The 24,281-nt window shown below is 40.2% G+C and overlaps 1 protein-coding gene across 4 annotated transcripts in view; it reads left to right on the forward strand.

Annotated features, from left to right (window-relative positions):
* Positions 1–24,281, forward strand: part of MYO1B (myosin IB) — a 118,072-nt gene that overhangs the window by 8,154 nt on the left and 85,637 nt on the right. For all 4 annotated transcript variants that reach the window (XM_076342242.1, XM_076342244.1, XM_076342245.1 and 1 more), the window contains exon 2: positions 10,221–10,361. In XM_076342242.1, the coding sequence (XP_076198357.1) occupies positions 10,221–10,361 (141 nt within the window). The remainder of the gene's footprint in view (positions 1–10,220; positions 10,362–24,281) is intronic.

A 24,281-nucleotide genomic window follows, 5' to 3' on the forward strand; every position in this document is an offset into this window, starting at 1 on the left:
AACACATCTAAATTTAAAACCAAAACAGACACCACACCCCCCCCCCCCAGCATTAACCCAAGCAAGAAGAAGTGGATATTAGCTGACCATGAACAAATTTAGGCTAGAAATTAGGCCTGCTGTAGGGACTATCTCTCATGAAACATGAGAAGGCTGAAAAATTGTGCTCTGGAGTAGTGCAGTATAGTAGTCATGATTATATGATACAGTGGTTTTGGCACTGGCCTCAAACATGCAGAACAGATATAGCTACTATTGCCATTGTCTGGTCCATAGACTGTCAGGCTGCGGGAGTTAAAAGGGCTCTGGAGATTACCTTCAGTGATCAAAGAGTGCAAGGCTGTGTTAAAATAAAGTTCACTCCAGGAGAAACCCTGGAAAATCTTTTGGCAAGCAAGGGTAGAGCCGGAGCTCCTCGTACCTCGTAACAGATCTCTGCCACAGGGGAAGCTTGCATGTATCCCATGTATATAGATCTTTTTGCTTCCTAAAACTGCCAGATGATATTTCTCGCTGAAACATAGCAAGGCAAGGCTCAGTACTTGTGGGTATATGTTCAGTTTCTCTGCCGTGAGACTGGCTGTTTTCCTTCTGTGGGAGGGAGGTGCTTTCTATTGATGTTTTAGGAAGGTGCCTCTCTCTGAATCTGCGAAGTGTTACATTTCATTTGGAAATGCCTTTATTTACCATGCTAGATATTAATAAAAACACTGTGTGCTGGCTTCTAACTTCACGGCTGTCTGGACAAGAGTGATTACTGTGCGTTGAAATGTATCTTCTTGAACTGCCCCCATTGTCCAAGATATCTCTTGATAAGAGATACACAGGAATAGCTGGAGACACCTTGATTTAAAAATTGATGACTTTTATCCTGTGATTTCAGGTGTCTTACTGAAAATGACTGAGAATGAAAATGACAAAACTGGGGATATTGTTTAACACTTGAGACATGCAAACACGTCTAACAGTACACGTAATGTGTCTGAGCTTCCCCCGCCCTTAAATAGATGCTTTTTTAGCCTGGGTTTAGGCAAATATTACTTCCTCTTTCTGCACCACTTGCATCCAATTTTTTTTTTTTATTTTCTCCCCCCCCGCTTTTCATTAAAAATAGCAGTGTTTTGCTGAAGAGAAATTGATGTGCAGAATAGACAGTGACAGCAAGTTGTAGGGTGAAACCCTGCACTGTTCTGTTACCTTGGCAGCTAGTCCTGGGAGAAATGGGTCTAATCGAGTCTGACTTCCTGCAGGTTTTTCTCTTGTGACGGACTGACTTGCAAAGAAGCAGTAATTTCCATTTGAAGCTTTTCTGCAGCGAGGGAATCTTGTGAAATGCTTCTGCAATGGCTCAGCGGTACTTAACAAGGTGTTTGTTCTTCTTGCAGCTCATGTCTCTGATGGGACACTTATGCTCAAATCTCCTCTTCTGCCTGCATTTACAAACGTGTAGAAATTAGCTATTATGTTGTCCTTTACTCCACTCTCCTTTGAATGAAATTCAACATTAGGCATGTATGACACAGTAGATGCATAGACCAAGACGTGTACAGCTAGCATGATTTGTCTTATTTTTATAAAACACTAGGTTAAAAACATTCCAAGTATTGTTTACAAATATTACAAGGAGCCTGTTGGGTGAAGTTTCCAGGAGGGGGAAATTGCAATGGGCAAGAATAAGATCTCTGGGGTGGTGTTCGGGTGACTTCTTTTCCTTCTGTTTTGAATTGAATAGGAAAGTGAATGGTGTGAAAATACACCGTGCTTTCAGCTATGTAAATTTTAGCTTTACTCAGACTTTTAGTGCTTGGAAGAGAATATGGGTGCATGGAAATTTGGACCTTGTTCTGTGGGTAACTCTGAGTGTGATGGTGTCTGCCAGCTGCTCTAGGAGTTACAGGTACGCTTAGTTATCGTGGGTAGTTTGGTGGTGGGTAGACAGGGGCACCAATGCCTCTTCTGGGATCTGGATTTCCTGAAGCTCCTGATTAGCTTTGTGTTTGTCTGTGCCCAGTTTTAAGTCTGGTTCAGTGACTGCCATGGTGACGTTCTGTGGCTGCTTTTCCTTCTGCTCTTGGCAGCTGAGTGAAGCTGCGGTGTTACCTGTTCTGTTATTTCATATTCTGCATATCTTCGAGGTTTGTCACAGACTGCTTAACAGGGAACGTACACAAGCATTTGAGGAGAAGATTAGCATGTGCTCTGGTATTTCAACCCTGTAGTATTAAAACATCTCTTAATATCCACCTTACTGACATGACATAATTTGTTCACTCCAGTTGCCCCACCATGAGCAGATTTCTTTTGCCTGTGTCAGGGATGTGTGATTCATGTGCCGACTGGAGGAAAGCATGGCTTGCTCTCTGCCCATGCGCTTGTGTGGAAGAGAAAGTAAAAACCCTATGATAATAAAAGTATAAATGAAAGATACAGATTACAGTTTATTGCTAGATCGCTCCCAAAGAAGTGAAATCTCAGCTGAAAGAAATGTTTTGACTTTGTGAGGGCTGGTTGTTTTTAAGTAGTATTTTGTGAGGATCTGCTACTGGAGGATCTTTTGAACGCAAGCTCTGGTGTGATGGCAAGCTACTGGTGTGTCACATACAACAAACAAAGAAGATCCCCCAAAATAAATAAGTGCTACCTGGGTTTTCATGCCCCTGTTCTGCAACAGCTATGCAAACATAACCTTTGGACTGGGCAGGATCCCAAAAAATTGGCAGAAAACTTTAAGCGGCAGCTTGAAAGATGAAGATAATCAGTTTAAAAGGGTACCCCCTACTTAGTGGAGTTCAGATATCCAGTAGTAAAAGCTAATTTTTGTGGATTTTTTTTTAAAGAATGAGGGTGTTTTCTTTGTGTTCATGTTCTGTACTGACAGCTTTTAAAGAATCATGTTGTTCGAAGAACACTGTTAATCTGAAATCTAGTCTTTGGTTTCAGGGAAGAAGGCAGGACCTTTACAACTTTTGGTTTTGCAGTCACATTTTGTTCCTTATTTTGAAAAAGATGCAAGAGAATCTTAGCGAGGTATGGGCCAAAAAGAGACCCCCTCTATTCCTGAATATTTTATGCCTTTCTGTAGATGTGGACCTGGAATGATTATAAAACTCTGTGGTTAGACAGTGACTAAGAAAAGCCTAAATGTAAGAAACCACTATGAATCCTGTTTCTGCTGAAGTCAGTGGGAATTTAACCAAAATTTTGGACTGCAAACAGCCTTGTTAGTGAAGACCTATTTCCAGATGCATTATGCATTAAAAATGCCCAAGGTGTTCTCCCTGTCAAACAGAAGTAATTAAAAAAAAAAAAAAAAATCAGGCTCTGAAACAACCGTTTATGGAAAAGGCTACTCCACACCTATAATTTTTGAAACCTATCAGTATAATCCAAAACGTAAAGGAACTTTTGCAGGGTAATAATGGAGCACCAAACATCTTTTGATTATTTTAAGACTGTATTTTAGCAGGTGCTAAAGAAAGGTGCCTTAGCAATGTTGAAGGACCAAATGTTTTTCCCAAAACCTAGCGTGACTCTATGACCGACCCAGATGAGTTAAAGCGAGGCTGCAAGTTGACTTAGGAAATAGATCAACCCTGAGTGCAATTGCTGGTGGCAGTTATCGTGTTGTGGTTGCAAAAAAATTATTAGAAGTAATTTGAAAACCTGTACTGCTGGGGGTATAATGTAGAAATAGTAGAATCGATATACCCCACGGTCTCTTACAGTAGGTAATATCCATGCTAGCATTATTCAAACTAGTATGCAAAAGTAACAGAAAGTAGCCTTAGAGAAATGCAAACGCAGCCCCTCACTCCTTCCTCCAGGCTCGTGAATTAGTCTTTTATTACGGAAGAGAAGGAGGGCAAAGCTGTATCTTCTGCATGCATGGCTCAGCTTATTTTGTTTTTGTGGTGAGGTACTGTGCACCTTTTACGTGATACGAGTGTGGTGCGTAGTTTTGTGACGAAGGATATGAACAGAGGCACGAAAGAGGCATCTTTTCTCACTTTTGGGGAATTGATAACAACTAATTACTGCTTAATGTAGATTGTAACTAAGTTGACGTAAAAATAAAAAAGCCACCCAAAACCCCCAACAAAACAAAATCCCCCAACAATACCCCCCCAACAAACGCCAAACAACTCCAGCAACAACAACCAAACCTCTTCCGGCTGCATTTATAAAGGACCTGAGTCCTGTTAGTGAAGAACGTTTCAGACACTGTTTATGTCAGTAGGAGACAATGTCCCAGCAAACATTTTGTACGCTTCCTAATGAACTCTAATTATTACACTGTCAGTTTTTCTAAACTGCAGTTAAGCCTCTGTTGTTAAACTACTAAAAGATGATATTGCTTCATGTGGTTGCAGCTGTGTGTTCAGCAGTACTTTAAGTGGCCTGTTTCTTTCTTGAAAGTTGCCCAATCTTTAGCTAAACGCGTGGCATTTGGTAGCAGGAGCCAGCAGAGCATTCGTTCCTCCTATGGAATTCTGCTGGGCAAATCTTCTGTCATCTAAATTGCAGTCACTGGCGCGCAACTCTGTCCTAATCTGATGTTGCTAAAGAGCCGTTCCCATTTAGCTGATGCTGAATGCAAACATTCCTGCAGTCCTAATACAAATATACCCCGTAGTGCCGCATTTTACTTTTGTAATTTACTGGAGCTGTTTGTTGTTAACTGCTCAAGGAATCTAGTACACATGCGTAATGTTCAATGCCTACAGAAAATAAAGAGAAGTTGCACAAGGCTTTCAAATAATAGCTCTTGCTTGCTAGGTAAGATGTGAGAAACATTAGCTAATTCAAAAGCCCCAAATTATAAACTTTTTCAGTTTGGAAAACACTGATTTGTTCAGTAGGACTGTGAGAGGAAAAGGAATCCAGAAGATATTCAGACATTGGCCAAACCAAAAGGCAAGATGGAGAATCGGAAGCAGCATTTTAGTTCTTTAAGAGTGCTTTTACTGCTGTTGCGATATCTATTAACATTCCTGCCTGCAATCTGTCTGTCAGGTTCCTCAAGTCCATTTTCTTGCAGGAAGAAATCTTGGGCTGCAACATCGCGCTGTTTTCTGCACGCTCTTTTCTTCAGCACATTGATGGTGACAGAGCAACATCTGTGAGCAGTCACAGCTGGGCAGGAGGGTGCAGGTTTTCCTAGCAGACAGCGGCTAGGCAGCAGATGCTGCGTGTGCTGATCCCCTGCAGCATCCAGAGTCTAAAAAGTTAGGGGATCTGGAGGCAAAGCAAATATTTTCTTTGGATGGTATCAACGTTTTCCTACATGCTGATGTTGGGAAATCTAGCTTTGAGTGAAAAGGGCACTATAATAGTTCATCTGCAGAGCCTGCCCCAGTTTACGTGGTGAACTAGCACAAGGTGTTTCCAATGAACTTGCACCTTCTGGGCATCAGTCAGACTGGGTCAGAGATACGTGAGGTTTGTTGGGCAGCAGAACAGGATGAATTTAAATCCTGCCTCTTGCTAAATTGGTACTTACACTTGTCGTGAGTAGTACAAGATGGCTGTAGTCCCTTTTGGTTTTGTTTTTTTTTTGTTCAGGTAATGACACTGTGTCCGTAGCCATTTTTTGCAGCAGTGGCCTGTCAGTGTCCCTGCTCTGTGTGGGCCGATTGCTCCCTGACAGAGAAAAAAGGGAATGAGTGGGCAAGCATAATTACAGCTCAGGATCAGACCTGGAACATGAAATCGGTTTGAACTCTGCTATTGAATTACTGACGTTGCAGGTTGTTCCTGTTAACTCTTATAAAAGAAAAAGGTGGTTATTTTCTACAGTGAGTTGGTGGTAGTGAAACCAAAGGCTTTTCTTTTTTTTTTTTTTTAATAGAGCTTGAAGCATATATGAGTACATCTATTGTGACAATTTTGATGGTAGGGAAATTGTCCTTTTGCTATAATGCCACAAAAGAAGAAAAACAAGCCACCTCTGCAGCCAGTGATAATTCCAGTGCAGCAAATGCAAATGTATGCTAGGGGCTGCGCATCTGTAGGAAGCTGCTGACAATTGTTGCTGTTTTACTGTATGAGGGTGATGTGGAAAACCCTGGACAATTCCATAACATGCTGTATGCTAGTAATGGGGTATTCCTTCATTTCCCCCTTGGAGGATGTGTGAACTTAATTGTACAAGTCTCTTGGGGTTTTGCCTATTCTCTGGATCATCTTCTATTTATAGTTTTCATTAACTGTCATTTCAGACTGGCTGATGGTAGGACTGCTGTGGCTGTGGAATTAGCATAATTTTTAATTTGCCATCCTTGCAGCCAAGAGGAACAAGAATGCTTTAGATTCAGCTGGCCTAGCTGGATGGCAATCCCAGGCATTGCAAGTAGCAGATAAAACAGTCTGTGTTTTAAAAGGCTACGTGTAATGTGGGAGCGTGCGGATAAAAGCATTTTACAGACGTAGCATGCCCAGCACTTCTCCTGAGCATGTTGTCCAACATAAAACAGATCAAGCTGTGAAGGATTACTGAATAATCTTTTTTATTTTTCTGAGAATGGAAACGTGTTGAGTGTTCTCACTCCATTGAATTAAGGCCTAGATAGGAGACCAAAGGGAGGAAGAACAGATTTGACAAATTACTAGAGAAAAGGGAGATGTTCTGAAATGCTGCCGATGTTTGCTTTAGGGATAAGAAAGGTAAATTTGGGAGAAGACTCAAGTGGTAAATGGGTGTGGGAGAGATCAGGGAATGTTTGAGGAAGAATCTGATTTGCAGACTGCAAGCGTTAGAAGAATTTTGGGTTTTTTGCTGAGCTAATTTGTTGCTATATTAATAATTTGTAGCTGTAATCTTTATACAACACTGTTGTTTTTCTTGATGGCAACAGAATGAAATGTTGCAGTCACAAAAGCAATATATTAGGTAAATTGAGGGAGAACCACTTATATTTTTAGGTTATTTTTTATTGAATTTCCAGAATGAAATTACAGCGCAGTTCAAGTAGAGCCTCACAGCAGTACCTCCATCCACCTTTCCCCATTCAGCAATCTTCATTTGAAAATAACTAAAAGTGTCCTTGTTTTAAAGGACACAACCCGTTCTGGTTCTTTCCTCTAACCTAATTTCCTGTTTGCCGGCGCTCTCTCACCAGCACAGCTGTGGTTTCAATCATTACTGATCTCTCAGACACTGGGAGCGTGTTTTGGTCCTGTCCCTCACAGAGTTCTGGTTCTTGAAAATGGTTCTTGAGAAACGTTCCTCTTTTTAAAGGTGCATGAATACATATATAGGTAGAAGCCGCTTACTTTTGTGTACTGTTCTTCAAATTGTGGTGAGCATGCTGTCACCAGCACTGGTGGGAAAAGATTTCCAGCAGCAAGCCATCTTTGAATATATGGCGAATACAAACACTTGGACATGGATTTGGATTGAGTTTCTGAGCTTAGTGACGTATTGCGAAAAATCTTGACTGAAGTTTAGTCTTGCAACGTAGCAAGGGTTTGATTATTTTTTATCTTTTATTTTTTCTGTGCAGTGTGCTGATTTTTGAGGTTTTTTTAAAAGCTGTTTTTAAAATTAGTATTTGGTAGTTTGAAAGTGCTGTATATATTGATCTATTAAATTCTTCTAGTGGATTAAATGCAATTATAGATTAAATTAAATCTAATTGTTTAATGTATGTTTAAACATTGTTAGCTTTTCTTAACAGTGCTTTTTTTTCCCACTTGTTACCTCAGATAGGCAATCAAATTATCCCACAAGCTTGCCAGATTTCCTTTGTTGTTAGCTAAACCAGAGCAGGGTTTATGACTGGATTGAACCAAAGTGGGGGCTAACAACATTGGTATGGCAGAATACTCTTGAATCATACATCAGTGTATGAGGTAATCTTTAATGAATATTTTGCAAAGGCTAAGCTATTGCAAATGATTTTGAGAATTCAGCGTTAAACAAGATGTCTAGGCATATTGTCCAACTTTTTCATCACCTATGTTTCTAATATTTTCTAGCTCTCAAGTTAATGGAAATATTTTAACCATAGAATGATGTTAAATTCTTGTGGAAAAAAACCAAGCTGAAAATTAACTTTTGACCATAAAATCGAACTTTTCAAATATATTGATAAATTAATATTTGTATACAACTTTCTGATCCAGCTTTTAGTAGTAGATATGGTGACTTTGTGCACCTCTTCTGCAAAACGTGCCTTGGAGCTTGCAAATGCATGAATGTTCTTGATGGGTTTGGCTGCTCTTGGTCTTGAAATTCCCGAGCAGTGATGCATGAAGTGTGGTAGGTGGTATGTAATTTCACAATGGTAGATGAGGTATACTGCTTAGAACTGAAATTTTAGGTTGAAATTGCCCATATTAGGATTTTTATGTTGGCTTTTTTTTTTGGCTGCAAACCCAATATTTAATAAATTCCATACTTGAGAAGGACTTTTTTTTTTTCTTCAGCCTTCAAAAATTATTTGAGCATTAGTTGATGTATGGGAAGTAATTAGGTCATTGAAACAAGACTGGTAGTTTAAAGAATTTGTCTTAATGGGATGCAGAAGTTGAAGTGAATCTGAAAAGATTTTGTGAATATTTAAATTTTTTTTGTGATTCAGAGAGGTGAACTTTTAAGAATAAAAGTATCTTTCTCTACAAAAATATTTGTCCAGTGTTTTCGTTTAAAATAAATGCTCTTTTGTTTGTTTAGCAGAGTTGATTCAGCTTTGGTTGGTTATCATAGTTCAGCACTGTTTTTGCATTTCCATGTGAATTTCTAGTAATTCCCAGGCTTGGTTCAGGTTTTGGGGATCTTGTTGTATCACTTCCGTTAGCTGCCTGTGGAGCTGCACTTCCCTTCGTTGAATTTGGAAAAACATCAAACACGACTTAAGTCTTGGTCTAATATCCCTCAAATGTCACTCACTGCTCAAAAATCAAATAGCATGCGGTAATGCAGTGGCTGTGGACAGAAGCAAGAGATAAAAGGCTTCACTTGTTTTAAATTAGTTATCTGATAGATAGCTACTATGGCAAGTTAACGCTGATTGTATAAGCTAATAGCTGCTCAAAGACGTTTTGAAAAATGAGAAAAAATACTTAGCGTTAAAATATGCTGCAGTGATAGGGGGAGCAAGGACAGCCTGATAGCATTTCATAGCTGAGAGGTTACAGCTGACTGGGGAAGTTCAACTGTTGTTTTGTGCAGCTGTAGCTGTCCAGTAGTTGGTTCTGGGTTTGTGTTGTCAGCAAAGTTGTTCTCTCACCTCTCGTTCCCCATTTGCAGCCTGTCATTGCTAATATGTTCATTTTTCAGTCTTGTCATGAAAGCTGAAAGCAGTAACTGTGTGCCTGGAGTTCTTGAGGACCTCGGTTAATCTTCTCTAGCATTTGGATTGGAAGGATAAAAGGCTGGGACGATCAAATAGGTGTCGAGTTTTGGCCTGACCTTGACTTCTTTGTCTGAATTACTTCGTTTATCAGACTTGGTTACTTGTTTGATCCTGGTGCCTTGTTTAAGCCCGGCTTCTGCCTTTTGCCACTCCAGTTATATAAATGCAGAGTCTCCACTTGTCAGCTGGATTGTTGCTGCCCAACGAAAATGCTCTCTTAAGCAATAAAATTAAATAAATCCAAATAAGTCTGGTTAGGAAATGAAGTAATTTGGTAGCCTCATGTAACCAAAAGCGGTACTGTACTGGAATATAGGCACTCTAGAGTACAGGGTTCATGAATTATGATAAAATAGTGTGGGGTTTGTCTCTGCATGAGTTCACTTAGTTGGTTTCCATTTAAAAGTTGATGGGGTTGGAGAAATGCAAGTAAGGGTGAGAAAGACATTCAGGTTAGGGTATTGCCAAATTTAAACCCTAATTTGATACACTGGAGGTGTTGATGAAGCTTTTGATAAAACTTGGGTTTGCATACACTTGAACACTGTTGAAGTTGTCCAAAAAATCTGGATGTGGGGGCCACTGGAATCTTAATTCCTGTTTCTTGCAGTTTCATATTTGATGTATAGTGAACCAGAAGGCATTGTTGACTGTTAGAAGTTAAATTTTTGGAATTGTGTGGACTACCTGGGTAGATAGAATGACTTTGAGAATGTTACTTGGAAAAATATTTTAAAGCAGTGTCATTCAATGGGTTTTTAACTTGTAGTCCTTAAATAGTGTTACTGGATAATGCTTGTGAATGATTAGAATAATTTTGAGCTAACTTTACTCTTTGTTTTTTTCTCGTTTCTTTATTTGCAGGAGAAAATGGCCAAAATGGAGGTCAAGACATCACTTTTAGACAACATGATAGGGGTGGGAGATATGGTTCTCTTAGAGCCACTTAATGAAGACTCGTTCATCAACAATCTGAAAAAGCGCTTTGATCACAATGAAGTATATGTGAGTATATGTTAACAAATAACATCATTTGTTATTCTTAAATATGTCATTCTTAAAGTATGTGTTTGTTTATAAGGATACACATAGACGGAATGCCTGAACATAATCTATTGTATTAGGGATATTTTAAACCTTACTTGTGCTGTAGTCTTTCCTGTACTGCATTGTTTGCATTTGATCTTTTCCATCTGGGATATTTTTCCTTTTTCTTTTTCCCCATTGCACAACGTGGTGGACCTCTGATTTTCATGAAAAACAGTTCCAGAACTGATGATGACAATTACTTTGATACTCCTGTTGTCAGAGGACGTTGCAGTTATAAATAATTCACTTCCAGGGAAGGCACTTCCAGGATGTTAGAGCAGGTTGATGTAGAAACAGCATATGCTTGGAATATGCTAGGGCTAGCTTAATGTTGCCTGCTATCTTTGATTTGCAAAAAAGTTATGTTTATTAGAATGGTTGGATTTTAAACTAGAAACAATGAGCTTGGATATATGTGGAAGTAATAAAAATCTTCAGGCATATTAATCTCTGAGTGATGATCAATAGGAGAGATGTTGTGAACTGACAGTTGAAACACAGGCTGGGAATGAAGTGGCAAATTGTGATTCCAGTTAAGCCTTTCATTTCCTGCTTCATCTCTCTTTATTCCATTTTTGTTAAAATGTGCACAGTATTGTACCGTTGTACTGCTGGGGCTGTGTGAACTTAATGATTTGTAGAGACTTTCTAAGACCGCTGGTGAAAGATAAGTCTTTTAAGAGTGCTTTGGCTTAAATATTTCAGCTTTATAGCTATGATCTGCAAGCAATTGTGTCTGCAGCTTATTACAATCAAATACATGTGTTCTGTACTTAATTATAACTTAGCCCTCCCCCCCTTTTAATTTGTAGTGTGACTATTTTTTTCCTTCTTGCTAAGCATTTGAACCTTTGTGGTTTCATTATACTTTTTCCTTTCCATCCTCCAGTATGGGAGGATCTGTGTTATTTTTGTTTGCTTCTTCTATCCCTTAGTTACAGTCTGTGCTTTTGTACCTCTGCTATTCATTGTCTGCCACATCTTTCTTCTGGAGTCATTTTCCTACTCATCTATGCCTGTTCCCTTTTTTGTAGGCATTTACTTGGCAATATACAGTTGCACCTCTCTGCTATTGTATCACCTCCACCTATTTGCTCCTTAAGTTTGGACTGACAATTTAAATTAACCGGAAAATTAAAGTAAGACAAGGACTCTCGGTATCCATTAAAATCTTGTTGGAGAAGAAACCAAAATGGTCTGTATTTGTGGAAAGATTTCTTCCACAATGGTTAAAAAAAATCTTTGTGATACCTCAGAGTTACATTTCAAAAAATTTGTGTCTTAAATTCTCCTTGTTCCTTGAAGATGTAGTCTGTTCCCTCTTGATAACCCTTGGACATTGATACAGGCAGGTAGGTATCAGACTCCTCTTTGCCGTTCTTTCATCCTGCTTCTGTCAAGTCCTCCGTATTCGACAGCTGCAGTGGCTGCCTCTCCTGGGGTTCAGTTTTTTTCAGTCAGTGGCTTGTATAATTAACCTGTTTCACATCAGTTTTAGGGTTAACTCTGTATTCCTAATACCTACAGTAAAAGTGGGTGATACTGAGTCATCTCACTCCAGTTTAGCTCAAGAAAATACGAAGGAGAAGAGAAGGAAAGGGAGCTAGTTGCCTAGAGATTGAAGACGACAGTACTACCTTGCACAATCTTTGGGTTGTATTTGAAAGTTTTATTTAAAGCATTAAGGATAGAAACCTATTCTGTGAGAGTACCCTAGACTACGCAGTCTCTTAAGAAGGATTGCTATAAGTCATATGGGAGTGGATTTCTCAAGGTTTGGGTTTGTTTTTTTTTTTTACTGTAAACTGCTATGGATTGCAAAGTATTTAATTACATGTTTCTACTTAATTTAGACTGGATAGCTTTTTCTTGAAAGAAATCAGTTTGAATGACAAATGGGTAATCTGTTTTATTTTTATCTGCTATTACATGCTAGCTGACAACCATGTTCAAACACACAGTTCTTTGAGACAGTGACAGAGAAGCATGTATTTCCCCCAGTTTCTGATTCGGCTGGGCCTGGCACTGTCATGCAATGTAATTAGCTGTATTATGTGCTTTGGCAGGTGATACAGGGTGTCACTTTTCTCTAGCAATGTGGGATCCTTTGCCTTGCAGGTGGGAAAGCCTAATACTTAAAAATGCTCTGTTGAGAAGTGTGAACCGCTGCCAAAACCAAAGGATTTTTTTGTTGGCTTTTTTTTTTTTTTCTCTGAATCATTCCCTTGTAGTTTGTTACACTATCATTTACCCTTTTTATCTCCAGGTTTGTTTCATCATGGGATTTTTTTTTTTTTTTAAGGTCTTACGAGTACTGTTTGTGAATCCACACTATGAAGGCAAAATGTTGCAGATCTCTGCAAGTATTAAAACATTCACACCATCAGTGGTGGAAAGAATAGATGTTTATGTCTGTGCCATGTGCTGCTACCAAGTATACAAGTTACTTAGTTTGTGATGCTGCATGGTTTTATTTACCAAATCACTCGAGGAATAATATCTCCTTTCCATATCAGTTGAGTTCTGCTGCCCTGCAAATTTAATGCCCCTGTTGCATATTTTAGAAAACTTTTAAAACAGTAACGGTTGGAGTGGTGCTCACAGTAACAACCACACCTTAATTTTCAAGTGCAAACTCTTCTCTCCCTTCTCCTTATTGCCACCCACTCTCTTCTCCCGAAACCTCACTCGTGAAAACTACATTTTGCATTTCTGTTTTTAGACTCAGATGAGCACAATGAAGCCTTTGTTACATCTGGAAGTAATGTTTGTTTTACCATGTAAAATCTGTAGTTTGCATGCTATCCTGGGGAAACCAAATTGGACTATTAAAGAGCTACTGTTGGTGCTTAACAAAGACTGCAGATTTCTTCAGCTCTAACAAGCTACGCAAGTTGACCTCTCAGGATTCTTTCAGAGGGCAATAGGAATGGATTCGTCCTTTCATGGCTCAGTTGTGGGGTTAAGTTCACCCCTCATGTCAGTGCTTCATTGTAGGCATTACTAAAAGTTGTGTCCAAGTTTAAAAAACTAAAGCCAAACTGAAGCCATATGAACGGATTGAAATGTTTCTACGGCAGTAAACCAGGGCTTACTCAACATCGGTTTCTAAGCAGTTTTCCATAGACTGACGGCTGTGTCTGTGCTACATATGTTAGTTTTAAAATGGAGTTGGAGTTATAACCTTCAAAAGGGTTTGTTGTGAGGAATGAGACCTGTAACACGGATAGCTTTGAAAATGCTGTAAAGTTGGCCAGATGCTGCATAATTGCGTTAACCAGTCTTGATAGGTAAATGTGAGAGTCAGATCGAGCCATCAGTGAACAGTGCCAAATCTCTCCCTGTAGCCAAAGATGACAAGATAAATGGGCTCATTCCACTGGCAGAGAATACAATTTTTGTCTTTTCTAGTCTCTTTCACAGTAGTTACGTTTGATGCTGAATGTTTGATGTTGGAGGTCCTAGTGCCTTTGAAATTCCAGATCTTTTCCATAAGAGTTCCCCTTGCAAGAGCATTCAGATCTGGATCCCCTGACAGTCCTCTTGTACCATCCTGGGCATGGTCACTGTAAGCCCTTCAAGAAAATTAGCTAAGTTTCATGCCATGGTGCAAACAGGGCAATAAGAGTACTCCTAACAGAGAACAGACTACAGCTTGATTACCTGTTGTTCAATTTTATGTGTATTTGGTGGAAAGTTTAATGGACTTGGGTGTTAGGTTGCATACCAGAGCGCAAAGCTGGAGGCTGTGCCTATAAAAATAAGCATGAAGGCTGGTAGGCCTGGAGTTTGGCCAAATATTCTACTAAAGACCATCACATTCTGCAGTAATCTCATGCTGAGTGGCTTTGGGGGGAAGGGCTCATTGGGTAACACGCATGTGTTAATTGGAAGTGGGAATCTTGGAGTTTAGTCATGTCTGGAAATGTCTGGGGTATGTCTGACCAAGAAAAATCTCGTTAAAAAGCTGTACTTGTTTATTATATTCTTTTTGCAACTCTTAAACTTTTCATTGATAGAATTTGCATCGCTTTTTTGCAAAAGTTCTTTTCTGTAAATATCAGTAACAAAAGCCTGTGAGAGTTTTTCTTTAACTTTACAGAGTAAAATGTGGCTTGTGGGCAATGCAGTCAGCAAGTAGAAAATAACCCACAATGTTGATTATTTGAAGGTTCCAGGGAGTAGTTTGTGTGGTTAAAATGTGTGACCTAGAGACTGCATAGAAAACTTCAAATACATTCGTAAAATTCAGTTTGTATGTCACTGATGAATTTCGGCTCATTCTGTTGAACTCCCTCCCTGAACTTTCTATTTTTATTTTTATTTTTTTTAAGTTGGCTGAAATATGTTCAGCCAATCCAGCTCAGCAATTATTTTTCCTTTGTATTTTGGGATCCTGATAAATGGGAGGGGGGCATCTGTCTATATGTGTATTTACAGTGACTCACGAATGGTAGAGGTTTGGATAAATTGTAGTATATGTATTGGTCTGAAACTTATTTTTGTACTGGGCTCATTGTTTTGTGAGGCATGTGGAAGTGGCAAGGGAGGTGTGAGGAGTCTGGAGGGGAGCGGTGCTGCGTAGGCCTTTAGAGGCCAGATACTGCTTTATTCTGCTGCCCTGCACATTTTTCCCCGCAGTTATGTTGTTTCTTGAAGTCTTCCCAAATTTGCAGAGGTCAACGTCTTGTTCCTTACAACAAAATGTTTGTTTGCTTCTTGTTCTTAAAACAAAACAGAATCTTTCTCTGATGTCAGCATTTAATTTGTATTTTCTGTGCGTGGAGTTTGTGGGCTGCTTTGGGCAGGAACAGTCTTATGGTACTGAACACGTTGTTTTATCACTGCAATATTAAATGTTTGACATTCCAGTATAATAACTCAGTGTTAGCTGTTAGAGGTAGCATCCTTGTGGCTGCTTTCTGGTGGCGTGGCTATTGTGGTGTGCTTGTTTCACAGACTGAGCTGCTTCCTGTTGATCTCTATTGTTTTGATATTTTAGGGGTGGCCTTTTTGTTTCTGACTTGACTTTACTCCACTATGTCTATGTTATTGATTCACTCTTTTTTTCAGCTACCTTACAGTATTTAGGTGTTTACTGAATTGCCGTCAAGCATAGTGGCTTTGTTCCTGCTGCACTTGTACCTGGTATTCCAGATGCTACGTTTGGAAGAAGAGAGTGGAGGACAGAATTATGTGAATGAGACCAATTGTCTTGGTCTGCATCGGCCTTGTGTGACCGTCCCAGTATATAACTCTGTTGTGAAGAACAGAGTTTTGTGGTATTGGGATACGTAAATGCAGCTTGCTGGGAAAATCTTCATTGTAATATGATTAAGTGATTGTTGAAGTTCAATTTTATTCTCAATTTCATTACCTTCTGATGTCAGGATGATCATGTTGGTCTTCAGTATGTTGTTTCTGAGGCCAGATGGAGTCCTTTGTTGGGTTTTGAAGAGGGTTGTTGTCCCCTGTGGTTTCGTTGCTCCTGCAGCAACATGCAGAAGAGTCTATCCCCCTGCCAGACCCAGCCCTGCTCTCTTGTACCTCAATGTATTTACTTGTGTTTATCCAGCGAGTCCAGCCTGGACTGCTGGTCTTACTTTGGGAGTTTGAGGAGTGGCAGGTGTGGTGACTGAGTCGTTTCTTAAAGGCAGGATGGTTTGAGAGCCGGAGCACAGCAGCCATCCATCCGCCTGTGATGGGAGCCCAGGGGACCTGAGTTTCCTCAGATCTACTTCTCTTCCTCCCTTGGGGGATGCCTGCATCGGTTTGAGTGATTTTCCCATCAGTGCCTCAACAGTTTCCCTCTTTGAGGGAAGCTACTGAGTTGTAGTAATAATATTGTTGCAGCTGCCACAGGCTAGGACCTTGAAGCCTGCTGCTTCTCCTTCAGATGTGAAGAAGGGTTTGTGTGCCCAAGGCACATCTTTTCCCGCGATAGCTTGTGGTCTAAGAAGAAGTATTCTGCCTCCCTGTATATCTTGCTTTGCTTGTTATCTAGATAGAAATCCTGTTGGTCCTCTGGCCCTTCGCATCAGCCCGCTTTGGTAAAACAAACTTTATAACTTGCCTGGAGTCAGGAGTAAAGATTTTCGCAGCCAGCAGGTTGGTTGCTTTTTACCTTGAAGTGCTTCGTGGGAGGAGAGTTACTTATCTCAAGGCAGTGCTTTGTTTCCTTTCCTTTTTGTACGGCTACCACGATGCTGAGCATAGCATTTGAGGCACTTGTTTGTAGGGCCGTATGCAAAATCTGCATAAAGGAGTAAGAAAACATTAATAAGGATCACAGAAAATTATATGGATATTGTGGGCTGTGTGTAGGGGTCTTCTCCTTCCCTACACACTCTTTCTTTTTTGCCTCTGTTGTGACACTTTGAAGAAAGAGAGGAGGTGGTGTAGGAAATGCCTCCCATAGGGCCCCAGGAACTGTTACAGTGTTGGCTCTGCCCCAAAATGCTGTGTAGTTCTTCACTAAGGTAATGATGACATTTTGCGCATTTACTAGTGGTTTCAGTGCACGTTATATGAAATATGAAATAAAAACACAAAAGGAAGATTAATGAAAGATTGGCAAATAACAGAAATAGAAGCACAAGTGTCCAAGTACTGTAAAAACATGGTTTTCACCCTGAAGAACATAGGTTAGCCTTGGCTGCAGCATGGCAGGAGACTTCCTCCCGCGCCCCCCCTCCTGCCCTGTTTTATTCGTACAGAAATAATAAAACATTTTGGAATGAGTGCTCTTGCTAATGTTTTCACCAGTGGTTTCTTGGCACAGACACTATCCAATCTCCAGCTACTGTTTGCTTATGAAAACAAGTCTTTATCTTTCCAAAAGTGAGCAAGCACTGACGTTCTGGGGTATTTAAATGCTTACCTTAAAATTTCTCATGTCTGCTTTGGGTTTACTTCCTCATCGCTTACTTTACAGGTTTCATCTGTAACTGCATCCTGTGTAGGAATTCTGTTTGTTTGTATAAAAACATCCCAATGTAGTCAGAGAGGTGGATGGCTGAGGTGATTAATCTGCTTTGTTAATAATAACATTAGAGTCTGTCATAATGATCGTGAGGTTAGCAGCAATATTCACTGAGCAGTCAAGAGATTTCTGTGCCCCCAAGAAACTCAGAAGAGAAACCTGATAATCTGTGCACATGCATCCCCTGTAAGTACTTGCTTCAACTTGCCATGTAGGTGTCTTTCTCTGGCAAACGCTCTGCTCTTACTTCGGGGCTCGAATCTAAAACAGGTTGCAGTACGATTAAGGGCTTGATCCTGATCAGTATGGGTTACCCGTAGCTTGTTCAGGCTGCTGCTGTTTGCACAGTGACTTGCAGGATCAAGCCCATATTGAAGAGTATTTTAGCAGTGCTTTTATCCTTTTTGACACAGGTGGTCTGTGTCGTGATTGTTTGCTTTGGGAGGATACAGATGTGCTCTTCTGCCTTTGCGTTACCTGTTTGAGCTTTGTTTCTTGAGTCATTGTATCAGCCATCAACATATTTGGTACATTTGGTACATGATACATACTAATGCTGAATTTTGTCTCCTCTAGTAATAAGATGGTTTTGCTTGAACTGTGGATATTGTTGCCTCAGTTTCTTCTTTTGCTTGATTTTTTTTTTTTTTTTCCCTTCCCAATTTCAGGAAGTCATCCCATGCTCTTCTACGTAGTTTTCTTCTGTTAAGCCTTTACTGTCCTGTCCACGTATTACAAGGCTGCCTATCATGATTAATAACTGCATTAAGCACATGTGATAGCTTACCAGGATTGGTTTTTGTTTTGTTTTGTTTTTTTCTATTACAGCATACAGACTTTGTCTACTATATTCCTGGGGCAAAAATGCAATGTCCAGAAGGAGGGTAGTCTTGAGCAAGAGAGTTTTAATCATTATAGGGAATAGGCTGTGTTTGTTCAGAAATCCAGTATTATATTTCTTTACTTGTACAAACGTAATTAGAAAGGACTCCATCCAAACTACAGTGAAAAATACTCAGTAGTATCAAGGAGAAGGGGAGTTTTCTTCTTTTTTATATATATATAGAGAGAGAGTAAAACTGAGAGTCTGGATTGTATTTTCAGTTTACTGCAGACTAGTCTTTGGAAAAGCAAACTTTTAGCAATGGCTTCCCTTCCAGTGAGGGAGGTGGAAACAGGCTTTCTTATCTGCAGGATCTCACGGATTATTGTGGCCACTTTAGAGCTGATCAGGAGCTTTGCAGAGACACTATATTTGCTGGGAAATGCTAATGAGAGGTCTCAAAGCATAGCAGTTTCTTTTGCTAGCTAAGGATTAGTGCTGTGTGATGCTGCACGAGTCCAACCCTTACGGGATATGGGAAAATCCACACAGAAGCTCCTGTTTGAGGAAATCAAACTTTCTTAGATTCTGTTCTTTCCACTTGATCATTGCTCTTTGGGATCCTAGGGTTGTGCCTGCATAGTTGCTTGCAGATGATATCTGGAGGCTCTGCTCATGCCTCAAGCTCACTGAAGCACTAGGCATTGGCTCAAGGCAAAGTGCAGCTGCACGGCTTGGATCACAGGTAGAGTTTATTTTGTATGTGCTGCCGTGAAACAGTGCAGGCAAACCCTGGAGTATTACAGGATGAAATCCTAGTTTGTTTGTTTATGTGTTTTTCAAGTACCCAGCCCATCCCTCTCCACCAAACAATACAAACACCTGCATTGCGATACACAGTAATACAGTGAATCAAAGCCCGAGAAATAGTAATAATGGTCTAAGGTGGTTTTATTTTTAGTCTTGATGTTACTCTTTTCCTTATTCTTTTAAAACATAGTGTCTTGCAACTTTGCGAGTGTTTCCGACGTGAAAAAACACAATGGACCAGAAGCAGGATGCGTTTAGCTGTTTTATTGTGGCCAACCACAATGAAAAACAAATTTGAGCACACAGCATGATTGTTCAAATAAAAGATCATATTTTAATAAGGTACTGATCTAGTTGCTAATGTTTATTAAAATGAGAAACTTCATTATGGAGTAACACTGCAGTGTTAAATTTACCAGGTGCTGTTTGAGTTTGAGACAGTTCAGAAAACTGAGAACATGTAAGCACAGGCTTCCTCTGCGTCTGCCATCTCCTTGGCCTCAGCTATTCTGAGCATGCAGTGGCACATGTGCTTATGAGCTGGCAAGATCAGAACCGCAGTAGTTTAGGCAAATACAAATGAAAATGAGTGTTATATTAGAAATATAATTTTGCATACGTCACATTAAAAAAAACCCACAAAAACAAAACACAGCCCTCCCCCCTGCAAAGAAAATAGTGCTGCCCAAGCCTTGGTTCTGGATTTGTTCCAATAAAATCTAGTCATGCTTCTCTCTGACCTTACTTCAGTGTCTCTTATTTCAATGAATTGTTTTAGTGGTGTGATCTGAAACTGTTCAAAATGAGAGGAACCCAGTACACTTGAGCATAATCAATACTAAAGAAATGTGCATTATGCAAATTTGGAGTATTAAAATTGGTCTGCATTAATGGAGGAATCGGTATCCACACAAGCAATCTTTTTTTACTAGAATTTATTTATTTTCTATTTTTATGCTCCAACATTTAAAAAATAAGGAAGTAGGGCAACCTTATTGGGCCCTGGGAATTTAGCACACTTGCAGGGTACATTAGCAATTGGACATTTTACAGCAGGAATGACTTGTGTGCAGCAGCAATTTTTCTGGACTGTTACAGGCTACCATGGGTAAGAAGCAGTGGGTTTGTTTTTAACAGAGGTGCCAAAAGTGATGTAGAGTACACTTCCAGAAAGTTTGCAGCAAATCTGTGTAGCTGCTTAAAGATTTTGAATTCTGCAGAAGGGTGCTTTGCAGAGGACGCCACAGATCCAGAAAAGCTTTTAAAGATATGGAGCAGGCTGTTACAATAGCCCCAGCTCTGCAGCTCTGGTGGTGCAGCCTCAACTGCTGTCGATAACATTCCCTGGCTTCTGCAGCTGTAATCTTCTCTCTTCTGGGCCCTTGGGGTGTTGCAAGACTAACTTTGTCAGGAGGAAAAATAGCTTTATTAATATACTGTGTCCCAGGGTGTGAAATATTCTCCCATAAGCTCTACTAGTGGTCTTCTAAAAGCTCCCCTTCTTGAGTTGGCCTGTACTGCCTCTTCCCTGTGTATCAGACTTCACCGCAGTGCTTGTGCGTCCTGGCTGCAGAGGTGTTTGGGGACCTTTCGCTGGGGTCTCTATAAGGTTTTTGCAACCTCTTAGCTGAAAAGGTCCACAGGCGTTTCAGGCAGTTTGCCAGTTTCTAGCAATAGCTTTCCCGAGCCCTTGGCTGCGAAGAGGCTGTTGCCTGTAGGTTTCTACCAAGCAATGGGAGTCTCACATCGTCTTGCTATTTCAGGCCTCTTCTTAAGCCAGTCTTAAAGTTGCTTGGGTTAGAAAGGCACAGAAGGCCTTGCAAGGCGGATGGAAGCTTGAAGTAGTAGTAACATCTTGCCCCAAGTGGTTATGTTTGCTTTCAGTCCTAGGGGGAGAAAATGAGGCATCAAAGTGTCTTGGATGTTGCATCTCCAACAGTACTTAGAAGTGATGTAACAAATATTATCGGCTTTTCCAGTTGAGTTGTGATTTAGAATTTCCTTCCTACTCAGGGTCTTAAACCCTTTACTGAACAGGAATGAGTTGTCTGCGTTGTTTTGGTGGAGAATGCAGAATGTGTTGTCATTTGGCCTGATGGAAATTTGAATGCTCTTTTCTGCAGATGAAATGTTAGCTCATTACCGTGTTGCCATGCTACATGACAGATGCACTGATAAATGACAAGTGAGAGTCCTTTTGGTTTGGGTTCTGGACAAACACGCCAAGGAGGTAGAATTTGCCTTTGTGAGTTATTGCAATAAAGTGGAAATTTGGAGGAAGGAGTATTATCAAGAATCTCTAGTTAACAAAACTTGAGGAGACAGCAGATCTTGTCCAAACTCGCATAACAAGACTATGTCAAAGCCAAGAAAGAAATCACATCTCCTGACTGCATTCTGTGCATTCATCATCATGAGGCCATTCCTTTGGGGTTTCATTTTTTTCCTTAAACGGGGAGAATGAAGGATCTCTTTAGTCCCTGGAGTGCCACAGTATGGTCTCCCACTACTCTTGGGCATTCTGCTTTCAGCACTGGAATGTTTCTGTGCTTGTGGCTTGCTCGAGGATTTAAACCATTTATTTTGTTTGTTTATAATAGAGTTCTAGTGGGAAGGCAGATGTTATGTGGGAAAGCTATTTTCCAGATCTGTTTATCCCTGTTATGTGGAATCTCTCAGACCACCAGTAGCAAGTAGCTATTAGGCATCAGCTTTGAGATATTGGCGTTTTTAGAAGAGGAAATGTATTAGTTCTTGTAAGCAGCTTTGCAGCAAAACCTGATTTCTTGGCATGCTTTGGCTTGGTGTTTAAAATGGACATGTGTATGTCTTTGTTTCTATATAGTCACCTGATCTTTTGAAATATTGGTATTTTGGGAAATGGCCTGTATTTGTTCATGTCTGACAATAAACAGTTGACTTTAATTCCCAAAATACATTGTCTAAGCAATACTTAGCTGTGAAGAGATGGTTCTAAATAAATCTCATTTGAATGCCTGTATTCAAAATTAAAAATCAAGTTTTTAGCTTTCACTCATCTTTCTTTACCTTGGCATCTCAGGGTACTTCAAGGAACTTAGCAATTAAATTGTATGTTATTATGGTAGCAGAATAGCTGAAAAGGGCAAGTGTCCGAGTTCCAAAGAATTCCTGTTTCAAAATATAATCTTCAAGATCTGACTTTCACCTCTCTTCTGTTGTTAGTTTCCAGCACTGATTTCACAACAGGCTAAATTCACAAACTCTTAAGATTTAGGAGGAAACACATTAACATATCAATGTTTTATCATGAAAGAGTCCTAGCGGGGGTATCTATGCACTTGTGAAGACTAGAAAGCTTACTCTTGGGTACCTGTTATTCTCGCCAAGAATCTGTAGGCTTGCAAATTGCCAAAGCTGCATGTGTTGAGAGAGCAAAGTAAACACTGTAGAAAGGCAATTTTTGCATTTTCTTCTTGTTCAGCCAAAAAGATTAGACATAGATGGAAAATACTTTCCTCCTTAGGGGAAGGATGACCACAAAGCTAGAACGATTTTTTTTTTTTTTTTTTTATTTGAAGAAAATTATATATAAGCACACACTGCGGCGTGTGTTTGAAAGAAGCAAAAATCTTAATTATTTTGGGATTTTCTCAACAGTCTGTATCTGAATGCCTTTGGGGGCGCTTCCCTCCTGGGTTGTGGTGAGAGGCAGATTGGAGTTGTCCCTCTTTTGAGTTGCAGCCTGGCTGCCAAGATGTGAGGCACCTTCAGGCTGGCTCCCACTCGCAGCACTCTGCATGGGCTCTTGGTGAGAAACCAGCCTGTTTCTAGGGTATATGGTCTGTTCTGGGCTCAGATGCATGGGGGAAATGTTTTGCAGAAGGTTTCTGGCTGTTTCCAAAGGAGAGGAGAAAGTATGCGTTGTTTAGAAATGGTGAGTCTTGAGCCCAATTAGTGAAGCATTGTCTTTCATCGTAGCAGCAGTTGTACGATGAATTGTCAGCAGTGGCTGCTTCTGTTTCATCCTTTGGTTAGTAAAGACTACAAGAATGAACTATGAGAGTCTCTGGAAGCCTCCTGCTACTTGTTTTATCACTGCAGTGTAGTTTGTTCAACTCTGTTTTAAGTGGGACAGAAAATGCCGTGTGAGTTTACAGCTTGCCTGTGCATACGGGTGCTGTGGAAAATGGGAAATCTTGCTCTCCTAGCTTTCTGCTTAGGACCAAATTTGGTTAGCATTTAGCAGAAAATTGCTTTAGACATGAAAGTTAGAGAAGGGTTGCAGCAATTAATGTTTTTAATTTGTGACTGCAGCTCTGGAGGTAATTCAGTGCTCTGCTGAGCTTGTTGGTGAGTAACTCCGGCTCCTTGTGCCTCTGTTCCCATTTAAAAATGCATATTACAGCACTTCCCTGTAAGAAAAATTGTGGGGAGAAATCCAAATAGTGATTGCAAGGTGCTAAGGTATATCTGCAAAGAAGCCATTTAAAAATCATAGATCTATGTAAAAACCATTGTTTTTCTTCTGTAGTTACTAGCAAATGTAATCCAAATAACGGGAACCTGTGGCTTTTGTGTACAGCCTTTATACCTCCCAGGGAGTTCCTGGTTATTGGAAAAATCATGTTTCACCAGGTGTTATTTATTTGTTTCATGGTTGTAGAAAGAGATAACAAACACTTGGGGTTTAATTAATCTTTGATCGGTATCTGCAGGCAGGTGGAATGGGGTTTTGGCATTTTTTGCCACTTGGGTGTATTTGAATGCAGCCCTTGCAGCTGGAGGGAGGTGTAGAGAGCTGTGGGGCACCTGGCAGTAGGCTTGACGAAGGCAGGTTAATTGTGTCGTGTGCCGACATGGTAATCATGGTGTACAGTATTGGTCTTCATTCAGCTCAGTAGTGAATGGGACCTAACAGAGTAAAACAATGCATTGTTCCATCTGCTTTCCAAGGGTAATGGCAAGTATGTTTAGAATCTGGAAATAAAAATTATGTTTCACGTCTGCTGAGGAACCATGGCAGGACTTTGACTGAGTTGAATCCTGACAGTAAATCTCTCCTTTGACAGAAACCTGTCAGAGGCTATTAGCCTTCAGGTTTCTTCTCTGTGAAGCTCTTCTGTGCCCGAGGCTTTGAAGAGATGGCGCGAAGCTCCTCCTCGGGTGAGGGAGTGCAGTCCAACTCCGGCCTTGCCTTTACATGGTTTTGTATGAGTGCCCAAGGGCTGCAGCAAAACTC

This window comes from Aptenodytes patagonicus, chromosome 6 (assembly GCF_965638725.1).
Source record: "Aptenodytes patagonicus chromosome 6, bAptPat1.pri.cur, whole genome shotgun sequence".
Taxonomy (NCBI): domain Eukaryota; kingdom Metazoa; phylum Chordata; class Aves; order Sphenisciformes; family Spheniscidae; genus Aptenodytes; species Aptenodytes patagonicus.